General features: G+C 44.9%; 1 protein-coding gene across 6 annotated transcripts in view; it reads right to left on the bottom strand.

Annotated features, from left to right (window-relative positions):
- Nucleotides 1-27,106, bottom strand: part of LOC122933321 (TRAF family member-associated NF-kappa-B activator-like) — a 90,245-nt gene that overhangs the window by 19,121 nt on the left and 44,018 nt on the right. For 5 of the 6 annotated variants that reach the window (XM_044288258.1, XM_044288257.1, XM_044288256.1 and 2 more), the window contains one exon: nt 13,276-13,844. The exons of the other annotated variant lie outside the window; for it this stretch is intronic. In XM_044288258.1, the coding sequence (XP_044144193.1) occupies nt 13,671-13,844 (174 nt within the window). In that variant the 3' untranslated portion in view covers nt 13,276-13,670. Of the gene's footprint in view, nt 1-13,275; nt 13,845-27,106 lie in introns of those variants that run through there. 6 annotated transcript variants of the gene reach the window in all.

The raw sequence follows: 27,106 nt of genomic DNA, 5'->3' as shown, positions 1-27,106 counted from the left end.
GGACTTTAATAGCGTCCTGGGTGCCATAGTAACACTGAAAGCATTTTGAAGACGGCTCCGTCTTCAAATGCTCACAGTACACTTGCGTTTTTCCGGATCTGGCGTGTAATTCCGGCAAGTGGAGTACACTCCGGATCCGGACAACGCAAGTGTGGAAGAGGCCTTACAATGTACACAGCCTCTCAGCTTTTTGGGAATTGGGGTTGTATTTTCTAATGAAGAGTCCAGCACCAGCTCTGGTATTCTTGATCCCAAACGTGAAATAGATCCTAGTAGGTCATGATCTCTTGGGAGACATTGGTGGATTGTGTTTAACAATGCTCCATGCAGATACATACAACTCATCTGTGCAGGGTCATTGTGAAATATGTGCACCTGATCAAAATAAAAAAGATACTTGCTATATCTGTACAAATAATGAAAGCAGTTACATTTTGTGGTTGGACAATCTGGACCATCTTAGGTGAGTGCATATTTAAAATAGATAAAAATACATTAATTATAAATATTTACTATACATTAATATTATATTAATATTTGCTGTATTCATTTTTCCAGATACTACGTACATTTATTTTGTGTGTGTGTGTTTTTTTTTTGTCAGTTGAGCAGCACTGACACCTGGAATGAAGATTTATTGGCAAATCCCAAGGCTTCTTGGAGAATTAGATATTTACTCAATAGGTAGCCACTTTTAATAGGTGGCGCTAGTGAGATGGTTCTCTATTTTGGGAGATACCTCTTAGCATATTTGTTTCCCATGGAGTACTGGTCTCTTTAAGGAGATTCAGCACTCTGCCTAAGCCTCTCCCCATTGAAGCCATGGGTGTTAAATGGCCAGGGTGCTTGTTTGCATGTTTTTCCATATGAGACAGGAAGCCATAAATGTAGCTCAGACCTGAGTTACCCGTCATCCAACTGTGAAAAAAGCAGTACATACTGTAGATATGACTGAGCAGTAATACTCACCACAATGTATACTATGTATACACAAAAGATGTCTTCAGTAAAGTATTTAGCACCCTTGCACATCTTAATTACAGCATGTTCCTATGGTTTGCTACAGACACATTTGGCTTTGGTATATCTGTGAATACTTCTTTCTTTCATGAAGACCTAAATCTGTGTTTCTTGCTAGGGGGTTTAAGTCTGACATGTTCTTGATATCCATTTTTGGGGTACATATAACTTATTAATTATAATAAATCATATATAATTGTTAATATAAAATTGTTATAATTCTTTTCTTTATAATTATTTTTTTTTTTTTGCTACTTACCATATGGAAATAATAGTAGCTAACTTATTCTCTCAGAGATTTATATGAACATATTTGAAAAAATAAGGAAAAAGACTTTTTTTTAAATAAAAACTTTATTAAACTGATTTGTACTTTTTATCCCCCCTACCCTTCCCAAGGAAACTTTATGCAACAACTGCTCCTATAATTGTTTGAAATAATGTTCATAGTATTTCAAGGGATTGAAATGCAGCTTGCTACAGCCTTTGTGGCTCACCAGGGGAGTAGATTTGCTATGGATGCATGGTGTACTCCTCATGAGAGAACTGACGTGGGAGTAGGAGTAGCAACTGTCCCTAGCCCTCTGCTGGACTTTAAGTGCTGGACTGTAAGTGCTGGACTGTCTGGCGCTCAATCCTGCTATATAATATCCTCCATTACTGCTGTTGTCTCTGACGGTTTGCTACAGGAAGTTAGGGAGCAGGATCCCCTATTTCTCTACATCCTGTGCCTGGGCAGACATCAAACCGGCTAGTCTCTAATAACTGAGAATTCACAGGCTGCAGTGGAGAAAACTGCTAAAAATGGCAGATGCAAGTCATATAATGGTCAGAAATTGTGTTATCCTCCTGGACATCAACATGGCAGCTTTTTCCGAACAAATACAGTACCTGATACAAGTATCAGGACCATGGCCAGCACCTGTATTACTCACTGACAAAAATGGAGGAGGATAATATTATGCTTGAAGTCAAATAGAAAAAGACTTCAGATATAGTACATATCCTTCTATATCTAAGACAATTAATAGTATAAATCAAAGATAGTAAAATGTAATTATTTTATTTTAGTTGTATTCAAATGAATAAAATAGAAAGACAATATTATCAAGCACAGTTTAGCTTTTTTTCCTTGTCACACTGAATCTAAAATAAACTAAATGAATCAACTACTGAAGCCACAATTTTGGAGTGCAGGATTTGATAACCCCCCCCCCCCCCCACCCCAGTACATTGGTATGTCTAGAGTAATTGATAACTTTTTATTATCCTTTATCTGCAAAAGATTTTAGATTCATTTTAAAGGATATAGATACCTTTGATATAGATTTTATTTTTCATATGTGTCCCTCCTAGTAACGCGTGCTGGATCCGTGTGTCCAGGATGCTGCTGTCCTCGCCCTGCAAACTGCCTAGTGTGTGCTTTCCTCCCTTGCCTGTGTGAGCTACCTCTATTACGTTCCTCCACCCCCTCCATACACATCTGCCATGTACACATTCCTGCGGCCATCTCTAACACTAAGGCTATGGCCACACTATCAGGTTTTTGGATACAGTGTTGGAAGCCAAAACCAAGAGTGAATTAAAAAAAAAGAGAAGGGAAGATTTTTTATCTGTCCTTTTATAATTTCTCTTCTTTTATGATGCACTCCTGATTTTGCCTTCCAAAACTACATACAGAAACCTGATTGTGTTGCTGTACCCTAGGAGAAGCAGTGCTCTGAAGTGCTTTGACAGATTTATATCGTATTCTGTAGAACCAGCAGATAAGTGAAGGACATTCTGCATGACTATTTTAATGGAGACTATTTAGAAAGTCTTTAATCAAAGCTCTAAGGCTGAGCAGCCATTCACCCCCCCCCCCCCATTCTTTACCCAATCTTTCTACTCCTCACCTTATCTTACCACTGCTCATTCTACTACTTCCCTTCCTCTCTCTTCTACTTCTCCATTCCTTTAGCCCCCCTTCTATTCCCGTCCTTATTATCCCATTTGAGAAGTGCTTTTAATGTTACAGACTTGTGGCAGGTAGTTAATGAACAGGCGTTTAACTCAATGACAAATACGTGTCTGCTTTATGTGAATTAATACTGTGATTTCCTCCCCGTTAGTTTGATCTTAGGTTTGCCACTTTGTAAAATGGAGCATATACTGTATAATTGCTATTCAGCATATGTATAATCTATGACAAGCTGACTGTCTTGTTTGTATTGCAAGATACAATAAAAAGAGATTGAAAAAGAACCGAAAAATGTTTAATTTTACATTCAGGAAGCAAATGAACAATAAAAAAATTAGGCAAAGGTTCCCATAGTCTTTAAAGATGTTTTCTGTGAATTGCATATTTATGATCTATCTGCAGGAGTCTGACTTTGGGAGCCCCCACTAGTATACTATTGGAAAGCTAGGTCATTAATATTAAACCCCTTTGTACACCCGAATGTGCCTGTATGTCTATGGTGCACAAGGGGTGCATGGAATGGGCGTGATCAGAGGGAGGGGACTACTTCTGACCCCCCAAAATCACCCCTCCAACAGCAAAATATTAGGATGCCAATCAGAAGGAATAGGAAGTACAGAGAATCCTCATAGACTGTAATAGTAAAATATTAATCACATGTTGAATTCTCTCAGGGAAACTAAAAAAAAAGTTTAAAAAGTTTTAAAAATATTCAAAAAACAACAAAGGAATTAAAAATTTCAATCATCGCCTTTACATATGTAAATATAAAAAAAAAAATACAAAATTCAAGCATCACAAGAATATTCAAGTGGTAGTGTGCCAGCAGCCAAGGACATGACCATTGTTGCAAACTATAAAAAAATAGAAAAATGCAGCAGCACTCCTAAGTGTAGTTCAAATGTGTTGGCCTTTATTCAGCAGAAAATGTAGAATAAAAAAAAAAAATATATATATTATTGATCGCACTATGTTTGAAAAATTTAACAAAGTTATGGCTCTTGGAACGTGAAGAGGAAAAGAAAATGAAAAGAAAAAGGAAAACTGGCCTGTCCCCAAAGGGGTAATTCTGGGAAAACTCCTTTGTGCTATGTAAATAAATTGTTATGTTATAAATGCACAGCCATTGCCATTGTATTGTTTGGGTTTTAAATGCATTACCATATTCAGGGTCTTACATGTACATTTACATTGCCTCACAATAGAGAGAAGACAGGTCCCAATATGCTGAAGACCACAATGTAAACGGAGCCTCTGTGCTGTTGATAAGGGTGTACATGGGCACTGCCGGTGGTAATGGTCCCCTGAGGGTATGCAGGGCTCCAGATGGCTACCAAAATGGTCGCCAATGCGACTTAGAATTTACAAATGGCGACAAGACATTTTAGTCTTGTCGCCATTTGCCACTAGACCCTCCGCGGCAGCTCTGCAGTAGAACAGCGGCGGGCACAGGAGATGCCTGTTCTTCTCAGTCTGAGTCAGCTCGGTCACAGCACACAGACAACAGCAGAGACGCTGGCAGCAGGAAGGGGAGAGGGCTCGGGAGGAGTGTAATCTGATCCTAGAGTGGAAGCTGCTTCTGCCAGCCCCTCCCCTCCCCGCCCACCAACCAATCAGAGCTGAGGCAAGGCAAGCACTAGCAGCTCTGAGTCACTGACAAGTACAGGGAAAAAGAATCGAATGAGTCGCAGGTGAAAAGAACTAAAGATCCGACTTAGTGACTCATTCGATTCTTTCTTATTAGACTCCCTGTACAGTGTGCCCCCCCCAACACCCCAGTATAAGAAACATTGGTGGCACAGTGTGCCCCCCCAACACCCCAGTATAAGGCTACTTTCACACTAGCGTTCGATCGGATCCGTTCTGAACGGATCCGATCATATTAATGCAGACGGAGGCTCCGTTCAGTACGGATCCGTCTGCATTAATAACTTAGAAAAAATTCTAAGTGTGAAAGCAGCCTGAGCGGATCCGTTCAGACTTTCAATGTAAAGTCAATGGGGGACGGATCCGCTTGAAGATTGAGCCATATGGGCTCATCTTCAAGCGGATCCGTTCCCATTGACTTACATTGTAAGTCTGAACGGATCCGCACACCTCCGCACGGCCAGGCGGACAGCTGAACGCTGCAAGCAGCGTTCAGCTGTCCGCCTGTCCGTGCGGAGGCTGAATGCCGCCAGACTGATGCAGTCTGAGCGGATCCGCATCCATTCAGACTGCATCAGGGCTGGACGGAGGCGTTCGGGTCCGCTCGTGAGCTCCTTCAAACGGAGCTCACGAGCGGACCGACGAACGCTAGTGTGAAAGGAGCCTAAGAAACATTGGTGGCACAGTGTGCCCCCCTCAACACCCAGTATAAGAAACATTGGTGGCACAGTGTGCCTCTCCCAACACCCCAGTATAAGAAACATTGGTGGCACAGTGTGCCCCCCCAACACCCCAGTATAAGAAACATTGGTGGCACAGTGTGCCCCCCCCAACACCCCAGTATAAGAAACATTGGTGGCACAGTGTGCCCCCCTCAACACCCCAGTATAAGAAACATTGGTGGCACAGTGTGCCTCTCCCAACACCCCAGTATAAGAAACATTGGTTGCTCAGTGGGAAGTGCCAATGAGGGTTAAAAAATAAATAACTCGCCTCCTCCAGTTGATCGCGTAGCTGCCGGTCTCCTGTTCTTTCTTCGGGACCTGTGGTGATGTCACTGAGCTCATCACATGGTGATGAATCATGTGACGTATCATGTGATGAGCACAGTGATGTCACCACAGGTCCTTTGACAGGTCCTGAAGAAAGAACAGGAGACGATCAATTGGAGGAGGTGAGTTAATTTTTATTTATTTTTTTAACCCTCTTTGGCACTGCCCACTGCGCCACCAATGTTCATTATATTGAGGGGGGGGGCACACTGCACCACCAATGTTTATTATACTGGGGTGTTAGGGGGGGGGCGCACTGGGCCACCAATGTTTATTATATTGAGGGGGGCACACTGCGCCACCGATGTTTATTATACTGGGGTGTTGGGGGGGGGTGCGCACTGCGCCACCAATGTTTATTATATTGAGGGGGGCACACTGCACCAGCAATGTTTATTATACTGGGGTGTTGGGGGGGTGCGCACTGCGCCACCAATGTTTATTATATTGAGGGGGGCACACTGCGCCACCAATGTTTATTATACTGGGGTGTTGGGGGGGTACGCACTGCGCCACCAATGTTTCTTATATTGGGGGGGCGCACTGTGCCACCAATGTTTATCATACTGGGGTGTTGGGGGGGGTGCACTATGCCACCAATGTTTATTATATTGGGGGAGCACATTGCACCACCAATGTTTATCATACTGGGGTGATGGGGGGGGGGCACTACGCCACCAATGTTTATCATACTGGGGTGTTGGGGGGGTGCACTACGCCACCAATGTTTATTATATTGGGGGAGCACACTACGCCACCAATGTTTATCATACTGGGGTGATGGGGGGGGGCACTACGCCACCAATGTTTATCATACTGGGGTGTTGGGGGGGTGCACTACGCCACCAATGTTTATTATATTGGGGGAGCACACTGCGCCACCAATGTTTATCATACTGGGGTGATGGGGGGGGCGCACTGCGCCACCAATGTTAATTATATTGACCTTCTACTATGCATTCTGTATTAAAGAATGCTATTATTTTCCCTTAGAACCATGTTATAAGGGAAAATAATACAGTGAATAGACTTTCATCCTAGCAACCATGAGTGAAAATCGCACCGCATCCGCACTTGCTTGCGGATGCTTGCGATTTTCACGCAGCCCCATTAGCTTCTATGGGGCCTGCGTTGCGTGAAAAACGCACAACATAGAGCATGCTGCGGTTTTCACGCAACGCACAAGTGATGTGTAAAAATCACCCCTCATGTGCACAGCCCCATAGAAGTGAATGGGTCCGGATTTAGTGCGGGTGCTTTCCGGTATTTTGAATGCCAGATCCGGCACTAATACATTCCTATGGGAAAAAATGCTGGATCCGGCATTCAGGCAAATCTTCAGGGTTTTTTCGCCGGAGATAAAACCGTAGCATGCTGCGGTTTTATCTTTTGCCTGATCAGTCAAAATGACTGAACTGAAGACATCCTGATGCATCCTGAACGGATTGCTCTTTATTCAGAATGCATAGGGATATACCTGATCAGTTCTTTTCCGATATTGAGCCCCTAGGACGGAACTCTATGCCGGAAAAGAAAAACACTAGTGTGAAAGTAGCCTAAAATATTAAGTTTAAATCCCCCCTTTCCCAATTTTACATATAAAATATATAAAGAATAAATAAACATATTACATAGCGCTGTCCAAACTATTAAATTATTAAAAAATATCTCCTATGCGGTGAGCATTCACCATTTTTTAGTCACCTTGTCACCCCAAAAAATAGGATAGGACTGTTCTATTATGGGCCGAACATTTCATAAAATGCGAAATGCACGCGGCTTTTTTTGGTGTGTTTTTTTTTTTTTTGCGCGGTATTGAGTATCGCAATACTTTTCTATGGTGATGAAAGTGAATCAAAATTTTGGTATCAAAACAACCCTATGCCGATCTGATCGGAGTAGCGTTGTCACGATACCAACATTTTGATTCGGTTTCGATTTGGCGACTAAAAATTTGATTTGGCTCCTAAATTTTTCAGTTCAGGAGCCAATGGCTACCAGGATTTTTTTTTAGTCTGGAGCACTGGTATGCCTGGGGAAGAAGCTTACTCAGCTCAGAAACACATTGCATATTTTACAATAAAGCATCACTCCCGCTTTTGCTTATGAATACTGTTTTTCTTTTTGGGACTTTTACCAATGGCAGCCCCGCACCCACGCACACGCTCGAGTTATGGCTACTTCAAAGAACTGCATTGTTTATCAGTCGTTGCCTGGATTCTGCTGTCACGGAGGAGCTGTAGAATGAGATCCCTTCATGGGTAATGTAACCCTGTGTGCTATAGCAAGGTTTCTTTTTCCTCAGCACAATTAAATGAGCTTAGTGCATGATCGGAATGGTTTATCCTTGCACGACTTGTTTATAGACATACCAGGTGTTTAGTGGTATACCTTTCTGTAGGTAGGGGCAGATGCAAGACATATTCATCAATATCTAAAGACACTATTAGGCTACTTTCACACTTGCGCTTGATCGGATCCGTTCTGAACGGATCCGATCATATTAATGCAGACGGAGGCTCCGTTCAGTACGGATCCGTCTGCATTAATAACTTAGAAAAATTTCTAAGTGCGAAAGTAGCCTGAGCGGATCCGTTCAGACTTTCAATGTAAAGTCAATGGGGGACGGATCCGCTTGAAGATTGAGCCATATGGTGTCATCTTCAAGCGGATCCGTTCCCATTGACTTACATTGTAAGTCTGAACGGATCCGCTCGCCTCTGCACGGCCAGGTGGAGGCGAGCGGAGCGGAGGCTGAACGCCGCCAGACTGATGCAGTCTGAGCGGATCCGCATCCATTCAGACTGCATCAGGGCTGGACGGAGGCGTTCTGCTCCGCTCGTGAGCTCCTTCAAACGGAGCTCACGAGCGGACAGCAGAACGCTAGTGTGAAAGTAGCCTTACCTAAGTAAGTTGTGCACAGAAATGATTGGGCCATAACAGCAAACTTCAGAATGGCACTCTATGCATAAGCCTATACTGAACTCATTGGAAGCTGTATAAATCTGTATGCAGTGAGCTCTAGTGGCAGCTACAGGTGAACGGACCTTTATCATTGCACTGCGGCAGAAGTACAGTAGAGTCCTGGCACCCTTCTCCGGGCTGACTTCATTGTAGTGCGGTGATCACCCTTTATGGCTCTGTGCCACTGGCATATACAGTACTATAGGTCTCATCTGTGGCTGTGTTTGTGCCTCAATGAGTAACTAAACCCGACAGGATTTAGTGGAGCGGAGCGGGGTCCTGCCTGTGCCCGCCCTTCTCAACACAAGGCTCTCTACAGCACATCAGTACAGGAGCCTTGAGCTGAAGGAAGTAGGCACGGGCAGGAGCCTGCTCCACTCAGCTAAATCCTGCCAGCGCAGGGCAAGGGCTCTTTTGTTTAAAATAACACACTGCCAGACGGAAGCTTCCGCCCGGCAGTGTGTTCTGTGACGTCACCGTCTCTGATGGGCGTGCTTTACCGCTGCCCTAGCTGTTTTACTGGCTAGGGCAGCGCTAAAGCCTGCCCTAGCAAGTCAAACGGCCCATCAGTGCCGGTGACATCACCAGTTTACCTGGCAGCCCCATGGAGAACCCAGTTCGTCACCGGAACTCCTGAAAATGCCTTTGCGCTGTGCAATAATAACGATTTTAAGAAGCAGTAAAATGCAGGACTTTGGATGGAAAACAGCATAATTAATTAATAAATGATATTACAAAATAGATTTTTGGGCTATTTAGAACAGTTTAAAAGAAAATTGTAAAAAAGTTTAGGTACTCGTTAAGTATTACAAATATGTACTTATTTCATGCACTTTTACAGTGCTGATGTATTCTGCACTGCGCTTTACAAACATTAGCATCAACCTGTCCTCAATGGGGCTCACAATCTAAGGTCCCTATCAGTATGTCTTTGGAGTGTGGGAGGAAACCCATGCAAAAACGAGGAGAACATACAAACTCCCTGCAGATGTTGTCCTTGGTCGGATCCCAGCAGGGCCTTCTTTAATATTGATTGGACCCTGGGCAAAAATTTACTTGGGCCCCCTGGATCCCGCCTTCCCACACCTTAGCAGGCAATCACGCCCTCCACCACAACACACACACAAAAAATCCACACACCTGGTAGAGTACAGTGAATGACTGTAAATACTTCCAGTTCTGAAGACTCCAGCGGCTCAGGATCAGTGCTCTGGGCAGCTGGGCTCAGGCTGGAAGTGGGCACCACTCTGCAGGAAGGAGACCAGGGCTCGGCTCACCCTAGTGTTACAGTGCACCCCAGCACCCCACAGTATGCAGTATAGCACCCTATAGTATACAGCACCCCACACTATACAGTACCCCACAGTATATAGTATAGCAGCCGACAGTATACAGCACCCCACAGTATACAACAGTAGAGCAGTATAGCACCTCACCGCATACAGCACCCCAAACTATACATGATACAGCACCCCACACTATACAGTACAGCAGTATAGCACTCCACACTATACATCACCCACAGTATACAGCCCCCCACAGTATACAGTAAAGCAGTATAGCACTTCACAATATACAGCACCCACAGTATACAGGCCTCCCACACACTATATAGGCCCCCCACACTATACAGCCCCCCACACTATACAGCCCCCCCCCACAGTATACAGCCCCCCCACGGTATACAGGCCCCCCACACTATACAGTCCCCCCACACTATACAGCCCCCCCCCACAATATACAGGCCCCACACAGTATACAGCCCCACACAGTATACAGCCCCCCACACTATACAGCCCACCACACTATACAGCCCCCACACTATACAGCCCCCACACAGTATACAGGCCCCACACAATATACAGCCCCCCACACAGTATACAGCTCACCACACAGTATACAGCCCACCACACAGTATACAGCCCACCACACAGTATACAGCCCCACACAGTATACAGCCCACCACACAGTATACAGCCCCACACAGTATACAGCCCACCACACAGTACACAGGCCCCACACAGTATGCAGGCTACAACACAGTATACAGGCCCCACACAACACAGTATACCCCAGTCCTGCAACATTGCTAACCACTGAGCCACTGTGCTGCTGTGTAGCAAATATGTCATAGATAATACTAATATACAGTGACGTAGCATAAGTTGCCAGCACCCGGGGCAAGCCAAAAATTGTGCTCCCCCCAGCTTGTGGGCAATCCCCTTTTAACAGATAATGTAGTAGATCATTTGCAGTCCTATGTAGCACCACAGATAACACAGTGATAACTCTCTGAGTACAGCTAACATAGTAGATGTCACCTGCAGTCCTATGTAACACCTCAGATAACACAGTGATAACTCTCTGAGTACAGATAATGTAGTAGATGGGTGTGAGGCCCCAGAATTCAGAATGCGCACAGTGTGACCTGAAGTCTGGGGCCAGGATGCGGCAGTGAGGGCCAAATTCTCAATCTCCTCCCCCAACCCTACCGTGAAACAGATATGTGGATGGACATTATTATATACAGGAGAAGACCGCACCATACCTGTTACATCCAGTGACGTCTCCTGTGATGTAGACTCTTTCCTCAACGTCTTCATTCAGAGATAAGACCACCATGACACCCTCTTTCTCGCCTCTACAGAATTTCACAGAAAAAAATGTAGGTTCCTCACTTTACTATCATCCTCTCCATTCCTCATAATATTATTCCCCCTGTATATTATAATGGCCCCCTCTTTTTTATTATTATTATTATTATTATTATTATTATTATTAATATAATGGCCCCCTCTTTATTATTAATATAATGGCCCCCTCTTTATTATTAATATAATGACCCCCTCTTTATTATTAATGTAATGGCCCCTCCTTATTATTAATGTATTGTCCCCCTCTTTATTATTAATGTAATGGCCCCTCTTTATTATTAATAAAATGGCCCCCTCTTTATTATTCATGTATTGGCCCCCTCTTTATTATTAATATAATGGCCCCCTCTTTATTATTAATGTAATGGCCCCCCCCCTTTATTATTAATGTATTGGACCCCTCTTTATTATTAATATAATGGCCCCCTCTTTGATATTAATGTATTGGCCCCCTCTTTATTATTAATGTATTGGCCCCCTCTTTATTATTAATGTATTGGCCCCTCTTTATTATTAATGTATTGGCCCCTCTTTATTATTAATGTATTGGCCCCCTCTTTATTATTAATGTATTGGCCCCCTCTTTATTATTAATGTATTAGCCCCCTCTTTGATATTAATGTATTGGCCCCCTCTTTGTTATTAACGTATTGGCCCCCTCTTTGTTATTAACGTATTGGCCCCCTCTTTGTTAATAATGTATTGGCCCCCTCTTTATTATTAATATAATGGCCCCTCTTTATTATTAATATAATGGCCCCTCTTTATTATAAATGTAATGGCCCCCTCTTTATTATTAATATAATGGCCCCTCTTTATTATTAATATAATGGCCCCTCTTTATTATAAATGTAATGGCCACTCTACTCTTATTAGTATGATGTCCTCGGTCCTCCTCTCTCTGCTCCTCCCCCACCCTCATAGTGCACCCAGTACCTCTGCAATTAGGGTAGGGTACATAAAAAAAAAATACTTGCCTCTCTCCACTACAGCTTGTGGCGTCCCAGTGCAGGCGGTCACGAACGCCTTACTGTGCCTTCCCGCGGCTTGTCATCTTGAAAGATCCGATGCAGGAGGTCACAGTGTAATCGTGACCGAGTCCTGCATCGCTCTACTGCCTTATAGGCTTCAGGCCTAGTGGCCTGAAGCCTATGAGGCATAACGGAGGGGACGGGAGTCATAGGCTCCTGTGGCCCTCATTAAAATTCCTGCTGCCTGGCGCCCCCTGCAATTTGGCACCCGGGGCAACGGCACCCACGGCCCCCCCAGGCTACGCCACTGCTAAAATAGTTACTGCTTGCACATTGCTCCAAAACTTGGATGATGTTACACAAAAATGCTGATTGCAGATCACAGTATACACTATATAAGTTACATTTTAGCGTTCACATTCCCTGTAAAATACAGTACGCAAATGGATTGACAAGCAAGGGTTTCCTTTCTGGTGTTTCACAGCCCCCTAGTGGTAAGCTTAAATAATAAACCTGGAACTTTCTTCTTTGAGGCCTATTATAGAAGAATTCTTACACCAGGGCTCCTCTCTAGAAGAAATCATTATATAATAAGTGTCGTTTTTTGAATAACTAGTAAAAGAAAGGGGATATTGCTATATTATAGAATATTTTTTAAGAATTGTATTGCCTGTCTTTGAAATCTAGTGGTCAAGAAGAAATCACTCAGCTCTCCCAATAAATCCTTCAGTTATGGTTCACCTTAGTCAATGAAACTGCAAGTACCTTAAATATCCTAAAGATAAAGGCTCGATCTATAGCCCCCTCTCCCTGCTCTCCTGAATACAAATCTAATCTGACATCCTTACAACCAAATACATTTAAATCAAAAGGGATTCATGAGCATTCAGGAGAGCAGAGAGAGGGTCCGGAGACTACATGATCACAGAGTTCATCTGATGGATTTCACACTGAATGGCATTGAGCAGCCTCCAGTGTATGTGTATACAGGCAGGCTGCAGAAGACAAACAGAGCAACATTTTTAATAAAAACAATTACAAATATGTTTTATCCCATACTACAGCCAATGGTGTCCATAGCTTTTACATACATTATCTTTCTGTACAGTTCTATCATTTCATCCTATTGCCAGATGTATTTGTATATATTTTCACTAATACACACGTCTAATGGACCAGCATTTGAAGAACATTTTAATAAACCAAACAGGTTTACTAATGTATTCATTAACAGTTGCAGGATGTGATTTAAAAACCAAGTAATGAAGGTTACATGAAGGTGCAAAACTGAGACAGATATTTGCTAATATCTAGATTTTTGATGATTGAATCATTTCTACTGTATGATAGGCCAACTTCATAAATTGTGTGCTTCTCTAGATTAATGGCAAGAAGGTGACGTTCACTCCATGTGCCCAGCGAGGTGTCCAAGAAATTCTCCTCCAGTCGCTGCTCCTGCTGGAAATACTGCATGGCAGAACTCACATATCTGAGAACTAAGTCCAACATCTGAGTTGACATCGACATGTTGGCTACAAGGAAAATCCTCTGACAGACAGCCTGGACTCCATGAAGACTGCAGGAAACAGGACATGATTTACTTAAATGTTAGAGATCTACTGGTATCTTTATTACATATACATAAAAACGCGTCATCTGTCTGTCTAAATTTCTATCCGTCTACCAGAATGTTGTGTGAATTATGACTGACTTTCCTCAAAGATTATTAGGCATTAGACCAAATGAATAAAGGTTTTCCGAGATTTTTAAACTGATGACCTGTCCGCAGGATAGGTCATCAGTATCTGTTCTGTGGGGGGTCCGACACCTGGGCCCCCCACGATCAGCTGTTTGATAAGGCACCGGCGCTCCTGTGAGTGCTCTGGCCTTCTCTCTGCTTTTCCTAGGCCGATTCATAACACGTTCATCGGTCACGTGGCCTAGGAGCAGGTCAGCACCGTTCAAGGGAATAGGGGGTGAAAGCGATACCAAGCACAGCCGCTATACAATGTACGGCGCTGTGCTTGGTGAGCCTGGAGAAGGCCGCAGCGCTCACAGGAGTGCCAGTGCCTTCTCAAAACAGCTGATCGGTTGGGGTCCTGGGTGTCAGACCCCACGTATCAGATACTGATGACCTATCCAGAGGACTGGTTATCGGTATAAAAATCTTGGAAAATCCTTTTATGCACATCTGTTGTGGGTGAGGGATATGTGTGTGTGGGGAGACAATGAATCAAAGTATCCAACTGCACAACTTTCCATAATGTAGCTGTGGATGGAAGACAAGTCCAACTCTAATTAATTATTGATATATTCACAATGGAGATACGATGAAGTATCTCAATGGAACTAGAGCTTATAGCTAACATTGTAATGCTCTTATTTAAACCTAAATCCCTGAAATGTACAGTATACTCTGTGGATGAGTGATCAGAGAATTTGCAGTGGTTCATAATCAAGTCCACTTATCCTATGTCAGGAGTATGCTACCCGCTTGTTTAAAGAGGATCACCAACAGTAAGCTGCATTTTGACCCTAGAATCGCATATTCCAATAATCCTTTCACAGACGTCAAAGTGTGTCCCATATGTTAGCACTGAATGTAATAATGCAAACACGTGGGCTTCAAGACAGCACATTTAGTTCAAAGCAAGCATTATATAACTTACATACTGTAGTTGTATTAATACATGTGATATTTAAAGAACGTGACTTTGCATACAGTATATATCCATAGAAAAGGGACAACATGTGCAGTACTGAGACTGGTGTACCCCTAACAGTCAGGCAAAAGCATGTAAGGGCCCCTCTCATTCTCCTTTGGTGTTGATGTTGTCTCTTGTATGTTTTAGTTTGTGTCTTTGTTGTGCTATTGTCAGCATGTGTAATAGAGGTAGAGTAGTGTTGTGGTGCTGAGATTTGTGCCATGGCGTAGCCTGCAAGGAGTGTGGGAGGAGGTGATTAAAGGCAGGAGGACAAGGAAGTACAAGGAGTGTGGCTGTGACCACATGAGGAGCTAGTTTCGGGGCATATGCTGCAGAGGCAGGAGGCCTGTACTCAGATGCCAAGAGCTTGTCTGGTGGCCAAAAGAGAGAGATTGAGAGACTGGGAGATTAGATTAGAGGATAACTGCTCTGTTAAAGGGGAGAGGAAACTGCAATGAGATATTACTGCAATATCCCCTCTCCGATGAGCAGGCTCGCGGGGAACAGGTTCTACTACCAAAAAGTATTATTTTTCCTGAGCAATTGCAATGAAAATCTAAAGTGTTGTACGGTAGCTGGACATTTAAAAGTGCAAGTGGTCCCTCAAGTTACAATATTAATTGGTTCCAGGGCGACCATTGTATGTTGAAACCATTGTAACGTGAGTAAATCGGTTCCAAAGCCCCAATACATCATCCAAGATGAAAGAAAATGAAGATTTAAGAAATATAAGCAGATAATTAAGACAGATAAAACAGGTCCTTACATATAACATCCAGGAATAACTGCTAACTAGCAACTAATCCAGATATTTACCAGAGAAGTGGCCTTGATGGGTTGGATCTGAGTCTGAGATATTGTATGTTGAGTCTAGTTTCAACTTAAGATAGGTCAAAAAAAGACCATTGTGTGTTGAAAATATTGTATCCTGAGGCCATTGTATCTTGAGGGACCACTGTATTTTCCACTTGTAAGTTATTGTTCAGACTGTGGTGTTACATGACAAATGTAGCTAGAAATCCTTACAGAGTTGGTACTGGACTGGAACTGTATTTGTCAAGGCTTAGTGCTGTTCTGGTGCTGTCTAGAAAAATATGAAACGTGCATGTTGCACCAAGGGAAGTTGGGAACCATGCAAGGTACAGTAGAAGGGTAGTGGCGACTGTGACCCACATAGGTGCCAAGTATTTTTTTCACAAGGTTTCCTGTGTACCTCTGTCCTACACTTATAGGTAGAGCAGGATAGTAAAGGGTAGACTCCCAGAGACCAAGATCAACCATGTGTATAAGGACGTATAGTACGCGACAATACAGATCCAGCAAGAGTAGAAAAGAAGTAGCAAGAAAAAATGACCATTGTTCTAATTTTTCACTTAGAGGGGCTAAACACTGGATACTTTGGCTCTATGGCAGAAATGTCTCCGACTCTACAGTTTCTACTATTTAGCAACAAAATAAGCCAAACTGATACCAAGTTTTGACTTAAAGGGGTTGTGTCACAAAAATATTCAGCAATTTTTCAAACCAGCACCTGAATATGAATATTTTTGTAATTGCATACAATTAAACATTTAGTATAGCCAGTGAGCTATTCAATAAAATGTATCTGTATAGCGCCACCTGCCGTTTGTTCTTTTCCTTATTTTTTTGTCCGTCTCACTGAGCTGGTCGGACATGCTCAGATTAAATCTTCAACTGCCACCATCCATATGTTTTTTTAGAAGCTGTGACAGTTACAGGGAGAGAACTACAGCAGAAAAGACACACACCCTTAGCGGCCAGGCTGAATATAATCTAGCAAAGCAATTGGAGCATTGAATGTCTGGACCCATGTGTGGTACAGGGCTGGTTTTAGCTTTGTTAGAAGGGTACTGTCTTGTACTGTATGATGTCTCATTTTCATATTTTACATAAATCATAGCAAAACCCAAGTCTCTAGCCTGCAGGCTGCTGGAAATTCCAACTTACTAATGCTGTTGCTGTCCTATTCATCTTGTAGCTATATTTTGCCTGAGTTGTCTCTTTACAGCAGTAGTCACTGCATGTCATAAAATAGCCTAGTGCTCTCATTAAGAGAAACAAAATAAGAGTATTGCAGGTTTGATACCTTTTTATGGCTAACAAAAATAGGAGTAATCTTAAGGAGTAACATCATTACTTCTATTTTTGTTAGCCATAAAAAGGTATCAAACCTGGAATACTCTTATTTTGTTTCTCTTAATGAGAGCACTAAACTATTTTTCTATTGGCTACACGGTACCAGACTTTTTCCTTTTTCTTTCAATAAAATAGCCTAAAATCAACTGAATTTCACAGGCCTGCTATGCTAAATCCATCCTATCTCTAAAATATTCACAAGCATGGGATTCACAGGAGGGGACACACCTCTCCCTCCCCTGCCGTAGCATAGACATCTGTATCGCCGTCCTGAGGACTGCGATACAGATGACTATGGAGATGAGCGCTTCCACAATGGAAGCGCTCATCTCCTGCTGTGCCCTGCCTCCGGCCGCCCCCACTTGTAACCAGGGCCGCGGCCTTGCGGCACTCAGGCCTGCCGGCCTAACGGGAAATTTCCCGGTATCCCTGCAGGCCAGTCCGAAGGCCCTGAGTGAAGCCTCCACAGAGAAGGTGTAATGGAAAGATCTGCACCTGTTCTGTGCTTTTGACCCAAACCTGGCTTTGGTTCACAATAACTGATGGAAATAACTGATCAAATAACTGAAGTGTGAACTCTGACTTAGATGTAAAAGCCAAATCAAAAACAAGAACTAGTGAGTACAATGGAAATGCCCTGCAGCTAAGAGGATTGTACAGTATGAGGAAGAAGTTCGTGTTTTACTGGCAGACTTCTACACATCCTTTAAAGGAAGTGTGTCACCAATTTTCTTTCTGCTAGTTAAAACCAGATAGCAGCGCGTATCCTTTTTTCTCATCTAAGAGAAAACGGTGTATATAGCAATGAAAGAAAGATACTGGCGCTCCCACTGGCAGTTTGAAAATAACAAAAGTAATGGGGGAGCTTAAAATATAATTTTTTACTAATATGGTTAAAACATAGCGCCACACACAAATAAATGGTGATAATGAAAAATATGGCTTAAGAGATAAGGAAGGAACAGTCTTATCATTCCGACGCAACCCTGGTTGGAATCAACCGAGCGTGGTATAGAGGATGCACCACGTCCAGGCTGGTATTTAGGTATGGTCGTTGGTAATTGCTAGATGTAGACAGTGCAGGGAACCGATGTTCCTAGAAATCCCTGGTTGGGGATGGGGCCATTGCTATGCGCTCCCTGTAACTCCCAGCACCACCTCCCGGAATCACGTGGTCTGCTCACCTGACGATGACGTTACACTCCACTATCAGGCGCGTCCACGGGTGAAACGCAGTGCGTCGGCCGGTGGAACGCAGCGCCCGGTCACGTGGGGCGGCTGAGAGACAGGAAAGGACTAGGCGCGCGTTGCTAGGCAGCAGGGAGACGCCAGTGAGTGGACTGACGTCTAATACATGCTGTCACAGAACGGACTTAAAAGCCAAGGCTCATATGACAATTTAGAAAGCATTTCATGCAGGATATCAGGTAACGTGGCATATATGCTCGTATATAAGCAGAAACAGAGAGCAATATACTAGTGAACAAAAGACACAAAGGAAAAAAAAAGGAAAAATAATGAAAGAAAAATGGCGGATAAAAAATGGGGAGAAACTAGTGGAAGAGGGACTATAGAACAGTGAGTCCCTAAATGGGGGGCAGTAGGTGTCATTATTCTACCAGGGCCAAATTAAGATAAAAGGGGGGGGGGGCAGTGGAATGGCACAAAATGTCCCCTTATTTATTGTAGACTAACCTCTCCCTCACATTCTAGTTACTAAGGTGATGGGTCAATAAAGTAGATGCACCGGCCGCCAGAATTCACGGTCCGCAAATTTCAATATCACCTGAAAGAAAGGAAGCACCATCAGTTTGTTAGGGATCTAGCAGACTTTAAAGAAAATAGAATTTATGCATCAATAAGCCAGAAGAATACCACTGGTGGCCTAACCGACCCGTCATCCACGGAGACAGATCTCTCAGACTCAGATAAAGAGAGTGGGTATAACACCCTTAATAGATATGGAGGAAGAGGAGGGGGTCCCGGTCGAGGCCGCTATAGGGGCAGATATCGGGGTCAGGACTCTCGTTTTTTAGGGCCCAGCAGTCAGGGCATAACCAATCAGGGAACCACCAATAAGGCCCCAGTCTATCCCCTGAGAAACCGTTCACAGCCACCGAGACCCCCTCAGTGAGAGGTCCGCAAGTAGTAAACCTCTCCTCACGGCCCTTAAATCCCACAGAGATCCGAGTTCTAGAGCTGGGCCTTTCCTTTGTGCCGACACCGAGGTTTAACAAATTCCACATAGTGAAGGATATACATCTATTTGTGCGGAAGCTTCGGTGACATAAACGCTTTCGGCACCAGGACAGGAGGCAGTGTAATGAACTCGGCATACCTTTGACATTCTGTCTGATGTTCGTCTTCTCTTTGATATAGGAAACGAGCTTCCACCAAGTTAAGGTACTAGTCCTTTCTCTAACCTGAAACCTAAAAGTAACAAAATGCCTCCCCCCACTAGTGAGGTCTCCTGCATAGATGTATTTTTGGATTTGATGACCACTCAGATTGGGGAGTTGACTGCCTCTAAACATAGATCCAATTGTGACCATGCCATGGCCACCTCACTGTCAAACCTGGAACATAATCTGTCAGTGGTGATTAAACCATCTGACAAGGGGGGCAATGTGGTGGTGATGAATAACGAACAATACCGACAGATGTGTGAGTCAATATTGAGAGACCCCAATACCTATGAGGTTCTATCACGTCATCCCATTGAGGAATTTAAACATGAGCTTAAGGACATCCTGGATGATGCCCAACAACACAGCCTGATTACAAGGGATGAATGTCACTTCATGTTTCCAACATTTCCCAGGCAGGCAAAATGTTATTGCTTGCCCAAGCTACATAAAGGGGTATTACCCCTTAAAGGGCGCCCCATCGTATCAGGGGTGGGCAATCTGTGTCAGAATGTGGGCCTATACAGTACATCGATCAGATCTTGGCCCCCTTTGTTGTAGCCCTGCCATCTTACACACGGGACACTACGGATCTACTTAAACGCTTGGAGGTGGTCCACGTTGGTGCTGATGATCTAATTGCCAGCATCGACGTGGAAGCGCTCTACTCAAGCATTCCTCATGAATTGGGTCTTAAAGCAACAAACTAGAGGTTGTCAGTACCGTGCCCACAGTCACCTGATTCTTCAGTTACTTGAATTCACCTTGACCAGAAAAGTATTTTCATTTAATGGGTGGATATACCACCAGCTCAGGGGCACTGCGATGGGGAGCCCATGTGCCCCATCGTATGCCAATCTGTTCCTGGGCTGGTGGGAAGCAACTTTGGTCTTTACTGAAGACAATGCCCTACATACCGAGCCCATAGGACTGTGGGCACGGTACATTGATGACATCTTTGTCATATGGCTCAACACTAAGATGTTCTTTGAGACCATCGTCAAGGACCATAATAGGAATGAGGTAGGGCTTCGATTCACCTGTTAATCAGATTCCTGATTGCTAAGAACCAGACGGGTGAGCTAGACACTTCGGTGTAGTGAAAACCTAACTCGACTAACTCACTACTTTGTTGGGAAAGTGAACATCCGCTCCCCTTAAAGCGTAGGATCAGTATTTACGCCTGAGACTAAACTGTTCCACAAAGAAAGAGTTTTTACACCAAGCTGCTGACCTTTGCTAGAGATTCTTGGCAAGGGGATACCCTGATCGTGTTCTTAAATCAGCCTTAACGGAGGAACGCTCTACTCTCCTCAATCCTAGACACAAATTGGTATCAACAAAAAAATGTATTTGCCTAATAACTTCCTACGACGGCGAAGCCAAGTCTATTAGAGGTATAATTGATAAGAACTGGCACATTCTGGTCACGGCTGAGGATGGGGAAAACCCTCAGCCGTGCGATGCCAGAAGATGTTAGGCTGCTCGGCCAGGACGACAGGATTAGGGAGCAGGTCACCTCCTAAAGCGTCCCTAACCTGACCCTAACTCCTAGCTGCATGGGACGACCTTGAAGGTAGGAGGACCCATGCTCAGGAACCTCGGATCCCTAACTCACCCTCCGACCGGTCCCTGAACTAGGAGTCAAGGTAAGACGGCCTGTTCCTTCTGGACACGGAGGAACAGGGGTCTCACTGGCCAAGCTACAAGGAATGGGGAAACACATACAACATACAGATATGACAGGCAAACTACTAGTTCCACACGTATCTGTCACAGCCACGCTGACTGGAACCCATGCATGCACTACTAATGTCCACAGAACAACTAGAGGACACAGCACACATCACACACAGGTAACCAGGACATCCATAGTTGCAAATAAACAGAGACAAAGGTAAACATCAACTGAACATCAAGACATAAACTTCACAGATAAACCTAAGAGTCACAGTTTGTTTTAGGACCACAAGGGTGGCCCCCACTGGCAGATTGAGTTCACAGGAGGCTGCTCCAGCTAAGCATGGCTGAAGCAACCCACTGAGCCATGCCAAACACAGAGGCTTTATAGGCCTAAGTGGCCACACCCACACAGACACACCCAGTGTCTCACACACACAGAAAGGGAGTTAACCCTTCCTCCACCAGGGAAGGGAAAACAGTAACTTAAAGGGGAAGTGAACAGACAAACAACCCCGTGCACACCAAACATGGGAAGTGCACACCAAACACACAAGTTGCCAAGTGGAACCGCACGCATAACACAGCAAGCAGCCACGACACAACTCAGGCTGCAATGCTGCCACATAAAAACTGTTGCCAGCAGCAACCACAGGTGAGGCAAAAACCAAAGCCCTCACCTGTGATTGACAACCAAACAAAACCGCTGACAACCGCATGCGGTTCAGGAGTCACGGTCATAGCCATGGCCGTGACAATTCTGCTGATGGACCCGGATCTGAGGGATGTGTTGGGAGACTTTCCCCACATAACCTACAGACGCGGTAGGAACTTATGCGACAGATTGGTACAAAGCCAATACACCCCTAAACCATCGCTGGGTTGCATCTGGCTCCATAACCCAAACTGGGGCTGTTTTAGGTGCAGCGGATGCATCGCGTGCCAGCATATTAATCTTTCAAAAGTAATGTCACAGGCAGGGAATTCACCATTCGTGACTACATTAATTGCCGCACTCGTGGGGTTATTTATCGGCTTGTCAGCCAGTGTGGAAAAGAGTACATAGGCAAGACAATCCGGGAATTTTGCAGGAGAGTAGGTGAACATCTAAATGATATTGCCAAACACAAGGACACTCCTGTGGCGAAACACGACCACAATTTCCATAATGGCTGTGCACGTCTTTCTTTCATGGCCATTGACAAAGTAAATCCACCAATGAGGGGTGGTGATTGGGACAAGATTATATTTCAGAGGGAGGCCAAATGGATCTATGACCTTAAGACCATGGCCTCAGGCCTCAGGCCTCAATGAGCAATTCAATTTTGGTTGCTTCCTATAATCATGTATGGGCAACCCCTCTGGCGGCCCGTGCATCTACTTTATTGACCCATCACCTTAGTAGAAAAATCAAAGGGGCAGTAACAATTAAAACGTGATATTTATTGGTATGACTAAAACAAGTAAAGTCCCCTTACAAGACAAACAAACAGATACGGTCGGGTCCTGTGTACAAGTGTGTCACTGGAGCAGTGACTCAATGTACCCAGGATCCCTAGGGCGAGCCCTTTATAAGGTTGTGTGGACCCCAAGGGTCAGGAGGTGCCACAAAAAGTGCTAATGAACCCCGGCAAGGGTGTCCTAGATCCCACTTGGAGAGCAGGAGCGAACCCAGGTGGGATAGAGAATAAGGATGGGTCTTACCGGTACCGGGGCAAGCCGTGCTTGATGGCGAACAGTCACGGCAGACGACCAAGGTAAGTTCTTATTCTAGCACATAGATAAGGTGTTCCGGTCCGGGGGAAGGGTACTTCGTAGGTAGGAAGATGCCTTTTGGAGATGGGGCCGCAAGGGGAGCAACTGTCCCTGTAGCGCCCTACTTGACCTACTATGACCCTGTTGCCCTAACACGGGATCCGTCCCCCGCAAGGGGTGGTCCCGTCCGGAACCTTGCCCTGCACTAAGGTCCCTAAGAGACCCTGTCAGGGTGATGGAGAGGGGAACACCTAATCTGGTTGGACTAAGGTGGTAATAACACCGTGGGCAAAATGAGGTTGTACTCATATGTCCCTAGATGTAAAAAGTATGCTCATATGTCCCTACGCGTTTCGTCAAAAATGGAACATACATAAAAAGAGTACTAGTACTGACAACCTCTTGAGTCATCAGGGGACAGGGGTTGGTACTAGTGGCTGATGTCCAAGTCACCAGGCGTCAGTGTTGTAATACTGAACGCCCGTGGCCTAGACCAGACTAGAGAAGGTCATTAGGTGTACTTAGCCTATTTAAGAGAGTCCTCGCAGCCACATAAGAAACTAAGCTTATGCTAGGCTATTAGGAGGGAGGTACTGGCTACCTCTAACCACTTAATGGTGAATAACGTGGTTGGTTCTGTAGCTAGAGTGCGTATGGCATATCCAGGTACATCTGAAACACACAAAAATAAAAAGCGTACAAACGCCCCATAAACTACTGTAATGAGGTTGATCTATTTGGTAAAAGACAACATACGAAAGTACAATGATCCCCTGAAAACAATATGTGGAAAAATAGTCTCCAAACATACGGGTGGGGATTCAGGCAATAGAAGATGCTTGTACTTACAGTCAAAGCCTTGGTGCGTGTGGCATCCAACTGGCTAGGCCGGCGTCATTTCGTTTTGTTGAGGCCGGATGTATGGCGTCTGGCAGCGCTACTGTACGCGCCGCTACTGTTTTTAAATGGTAAGGGGACGCTGCGCATGCGTGCACCACTCTCCGATGGGTGGCGCAGGTTGATGACGCAGGTGCAGTCAGATGACCTGGCGGTCCCAATCTGATGACGCGGCCCAAGTTCTGGGTCACGTGTGTACGCTTCATCAGTCAGGAGCGCCGCGGCCGTCCCTCCGCTATGTATGCGCCCACATCCCAGTCCGTCCATCACCAGGCCGGTGACCGCTGCTGAGTGGGCGGAGCTGGCTGACGCTGGGAGGGCGGAGATCGCGGCATCTCCGAGAAGCTGAGTGGGTGGAGCTGAGTGTATCCTTTGAACTCAGCTGCTACAAGCCACTCGCAGGTAATTGGTCCATGGAGGGTCATAGTCACAGGTCCTCCATACTGGACAACGAAGTGAATATTTAATGGCAGGGCAAACCACAATGGCTAGCAATAGGTACCCTATCTTTATTGATATTACAGAAACAAGCGAATAGGCAGCAATATATAGAATAATTGCTGCATACTCTATCAGGATTAGACGTCACATATGGTAATGTAGTTATGAGCCCAACCAAGGTCCAGTCAAGGGGGGGGGGGGGACCCAGATGAGGAGGGTTTGCCTGGAAGAAAGTATATACGTAGGGAGGGGGTATACACTTGTGGTCCTTTCACAGGAAACAACCGAACTGTAATTGTTCGTTTAAGCCTAGTGGGTGGGTGGTTTTTAATTTAAAAATCCACCAACACTCACGCTGAAGTATACGTTTATCCCAATCGCCTCCACGTTGGGGCTTCTGGACATGTTCGATGCCCAGGAAGGACACCGCAGATGTACGGCCCCCATGGTGGTGCTGGACGTGCCTTGCCACTGGAGTGTCCCTATCGTTCCGTATGTCCCCGAGGTGCTCACCCATCCTTTTGCGCAGTTCCCTGCGGGTCTTCCCGACGTATCGCTTGCCGCACTCACAGGTGATAAGATAAATAACACCTGTGGTGCGACAATTGATAAAATCACGTATGTGATAGGCATGACCACCTGGGTCCAACGCGAAGGATTTACTTTGAGTGAGCTGACCACAGAAACTGCAATGTCCGCATCTAAAGCAGCCATTGACCGGGTTGTCCAACCACGTTCTAGGTTTCTCAGGTGGACAGTAGTGGCTGTTCACCAATTTGTCTCTCAGGTTTGTACCCCTCCTAAAGGTCACGGAGGGTTGAGGGCTTAGAACCATGGTCAGGTCCGGGTCCATTAAGAGGGTCCCCCAGTTGCGGCCTATGATCTCTCTTACGTTGGTAGATGCCGCATCGAAAGTCCCTATGACCCGTATCAGTCTCCTAGGCTCGCTGACCAGATTCTTAATGGGGTGTAAAAGAGAGGTGCGTGTTTCAGCGCACGCTCTCTGATAGGCCCTCTTAAGTGTCCTCTCTGGATACCCACGTTCACGGAAACGCCTTCTCAGGTCGTCGGCCTGGCGCTTAAACTCCCTGGTATCGTAGCAATTGCGTCTGATTCTTAGATATTGTCCGACCGGTATGCCACGTTTTAGTGGGGTAGGGTGGCAGCTATCCCACCTGAGAAGGGAATTCGTGGATGTTGTTTTACGGTAGATGGTTGTTTGTACCCTACCGCCACTACCCCTAGCCCCTAGAGATGGAGATGTCAAGGAACGGAAGGTGATCCTTCACTATGACGGATGTAAACCTAAGGTTTATGTTATTGGTGTTCAGGTCCTCTACGAACGTGGTGAACGCGTCCTCTGGCCCGCTCCACAGAACGAAAATATCGTCTATGTAGCGGGACCAGAGGACCACATGTTCCAGGTACCTTCTTGGTGTATCGCCAAAAACCAGTGTCTCCTCCCACCAGCCCAGGAGCAAGTTCGCGTAGGAGGGCGCACACGAACTGCCCATGGCGGTGCCCCTGAGCTGGTGGAAGATACGACCATCGAAGAGAAAAAAATTGCTATGAAGAACATAGTATAGAAGTTGTAAGACCAGGTTATTGTGTGCAGTGTACTGTAGTCCCCTGGCTTTTAGGAAATGAGCCACTGCATCCAATCCCCTGTCATGCGGTATGGACGAGTACAGGGCCTCCACGTCAATAGACGCCAAGAGCCAATGCGGTTCCATCTCTATATTCTCAAGTTTGGTTAAGAGATCCCCGGTATCCTTCACATACGAAGGTAGTGCTTGTACAAAAGGACTTAGAAACTGATCTATGTAGATACCTACATTTTGTGAAAGGTTCCCTACTCCTGATACAATAGGACGTCCCTTAATGGGTGTTGTCTCTTTGTGAACCTTTGGCTGGCAATAAAAGGTCGCCATTACTGGGTGGGGGGGATAGAGAAATGCGAACTCATCCACACTGATGAGCTTATCCGACTTAGCTTGAGTGAGGATGTCTAGTAGTTCTTTTTGGAGTCTACAGGTGGGGTTGGTGGACAGAATTTCATATCCCTGGGTATCTTGGAGAATGGTAAGGCACATATCTTTGTAGTCTGAGGTATTCATAACAACTACATTGCCCCCTTTGTCTGGGGGTTTAATCACTATTTGTCTATCTTTCTCTAGTGTCTGTAGTGCACCCCTCTCTCCCTTACTACAGTTGAACCTCATGGAAGAGGAGTCCATGGTGGAGAGTTCTATTAGGGTATGCTTGAGGAAGACGTCAATGCACGAGATTTCCCCAGTGGGCGGCATTTTAAAGCTCTTATTTCTCAGGTCCGTAAAGGGACCTTTACCTTCAGGGTTGCTTGGCATGCTATCCAGATTGTACAAAAAGCGAACATCGCCAAGGATCTCCACCGGTATCCCCAGCTCGCGACTTTCTTTTTTATCCCTTAGTTGGAAATGTTTATGCCACCTAAGTTTGCGTGCAAACAGGTGGAGATCCTTGGTCCAGCGGAATAGGTCAAATCGGGTGGTTGGTACAAACGATAGGCCCCGTCTCAGAATCTTGACCTCAGTTGGAGTCAGAGGTCGGGATGACAGTTGTATAAATCAGTGGAGTGGGGGGGTTTAAATCTCCCCTACTTTAAAGGGTATTTTATTGCAGCCCAGCTATTGAAGTGCTATGAATCAGAGGACAGTGCACTCCTGGGGAAGTTGGTAACTAGCCACGCTCATAACAATATTTTTACCTTGTTGGAATCCGGGCTTTTGAAGAGCTACGAGCAAGGCTATAAAGAGACT

Source organism: Bufo gargarizans, chromosome 3 (genome assembly GCF_014858855.1).
Source record: "Bufo gargarizans isolate SCDJY-AF-19 chromosome 3, ASM1485885v1, whole genome shotgun sequence".
Lineage (NCBI taxonomy): Eukaryota > Metazoa > Chordata > Amphibia > Anura > Bufonidae > Bufo > Bufo gargarizans.
Note: the sequence above shows the minus strand (reverse complement) of the source record. Positions and strands in the feature narration are given on the sequence as shown.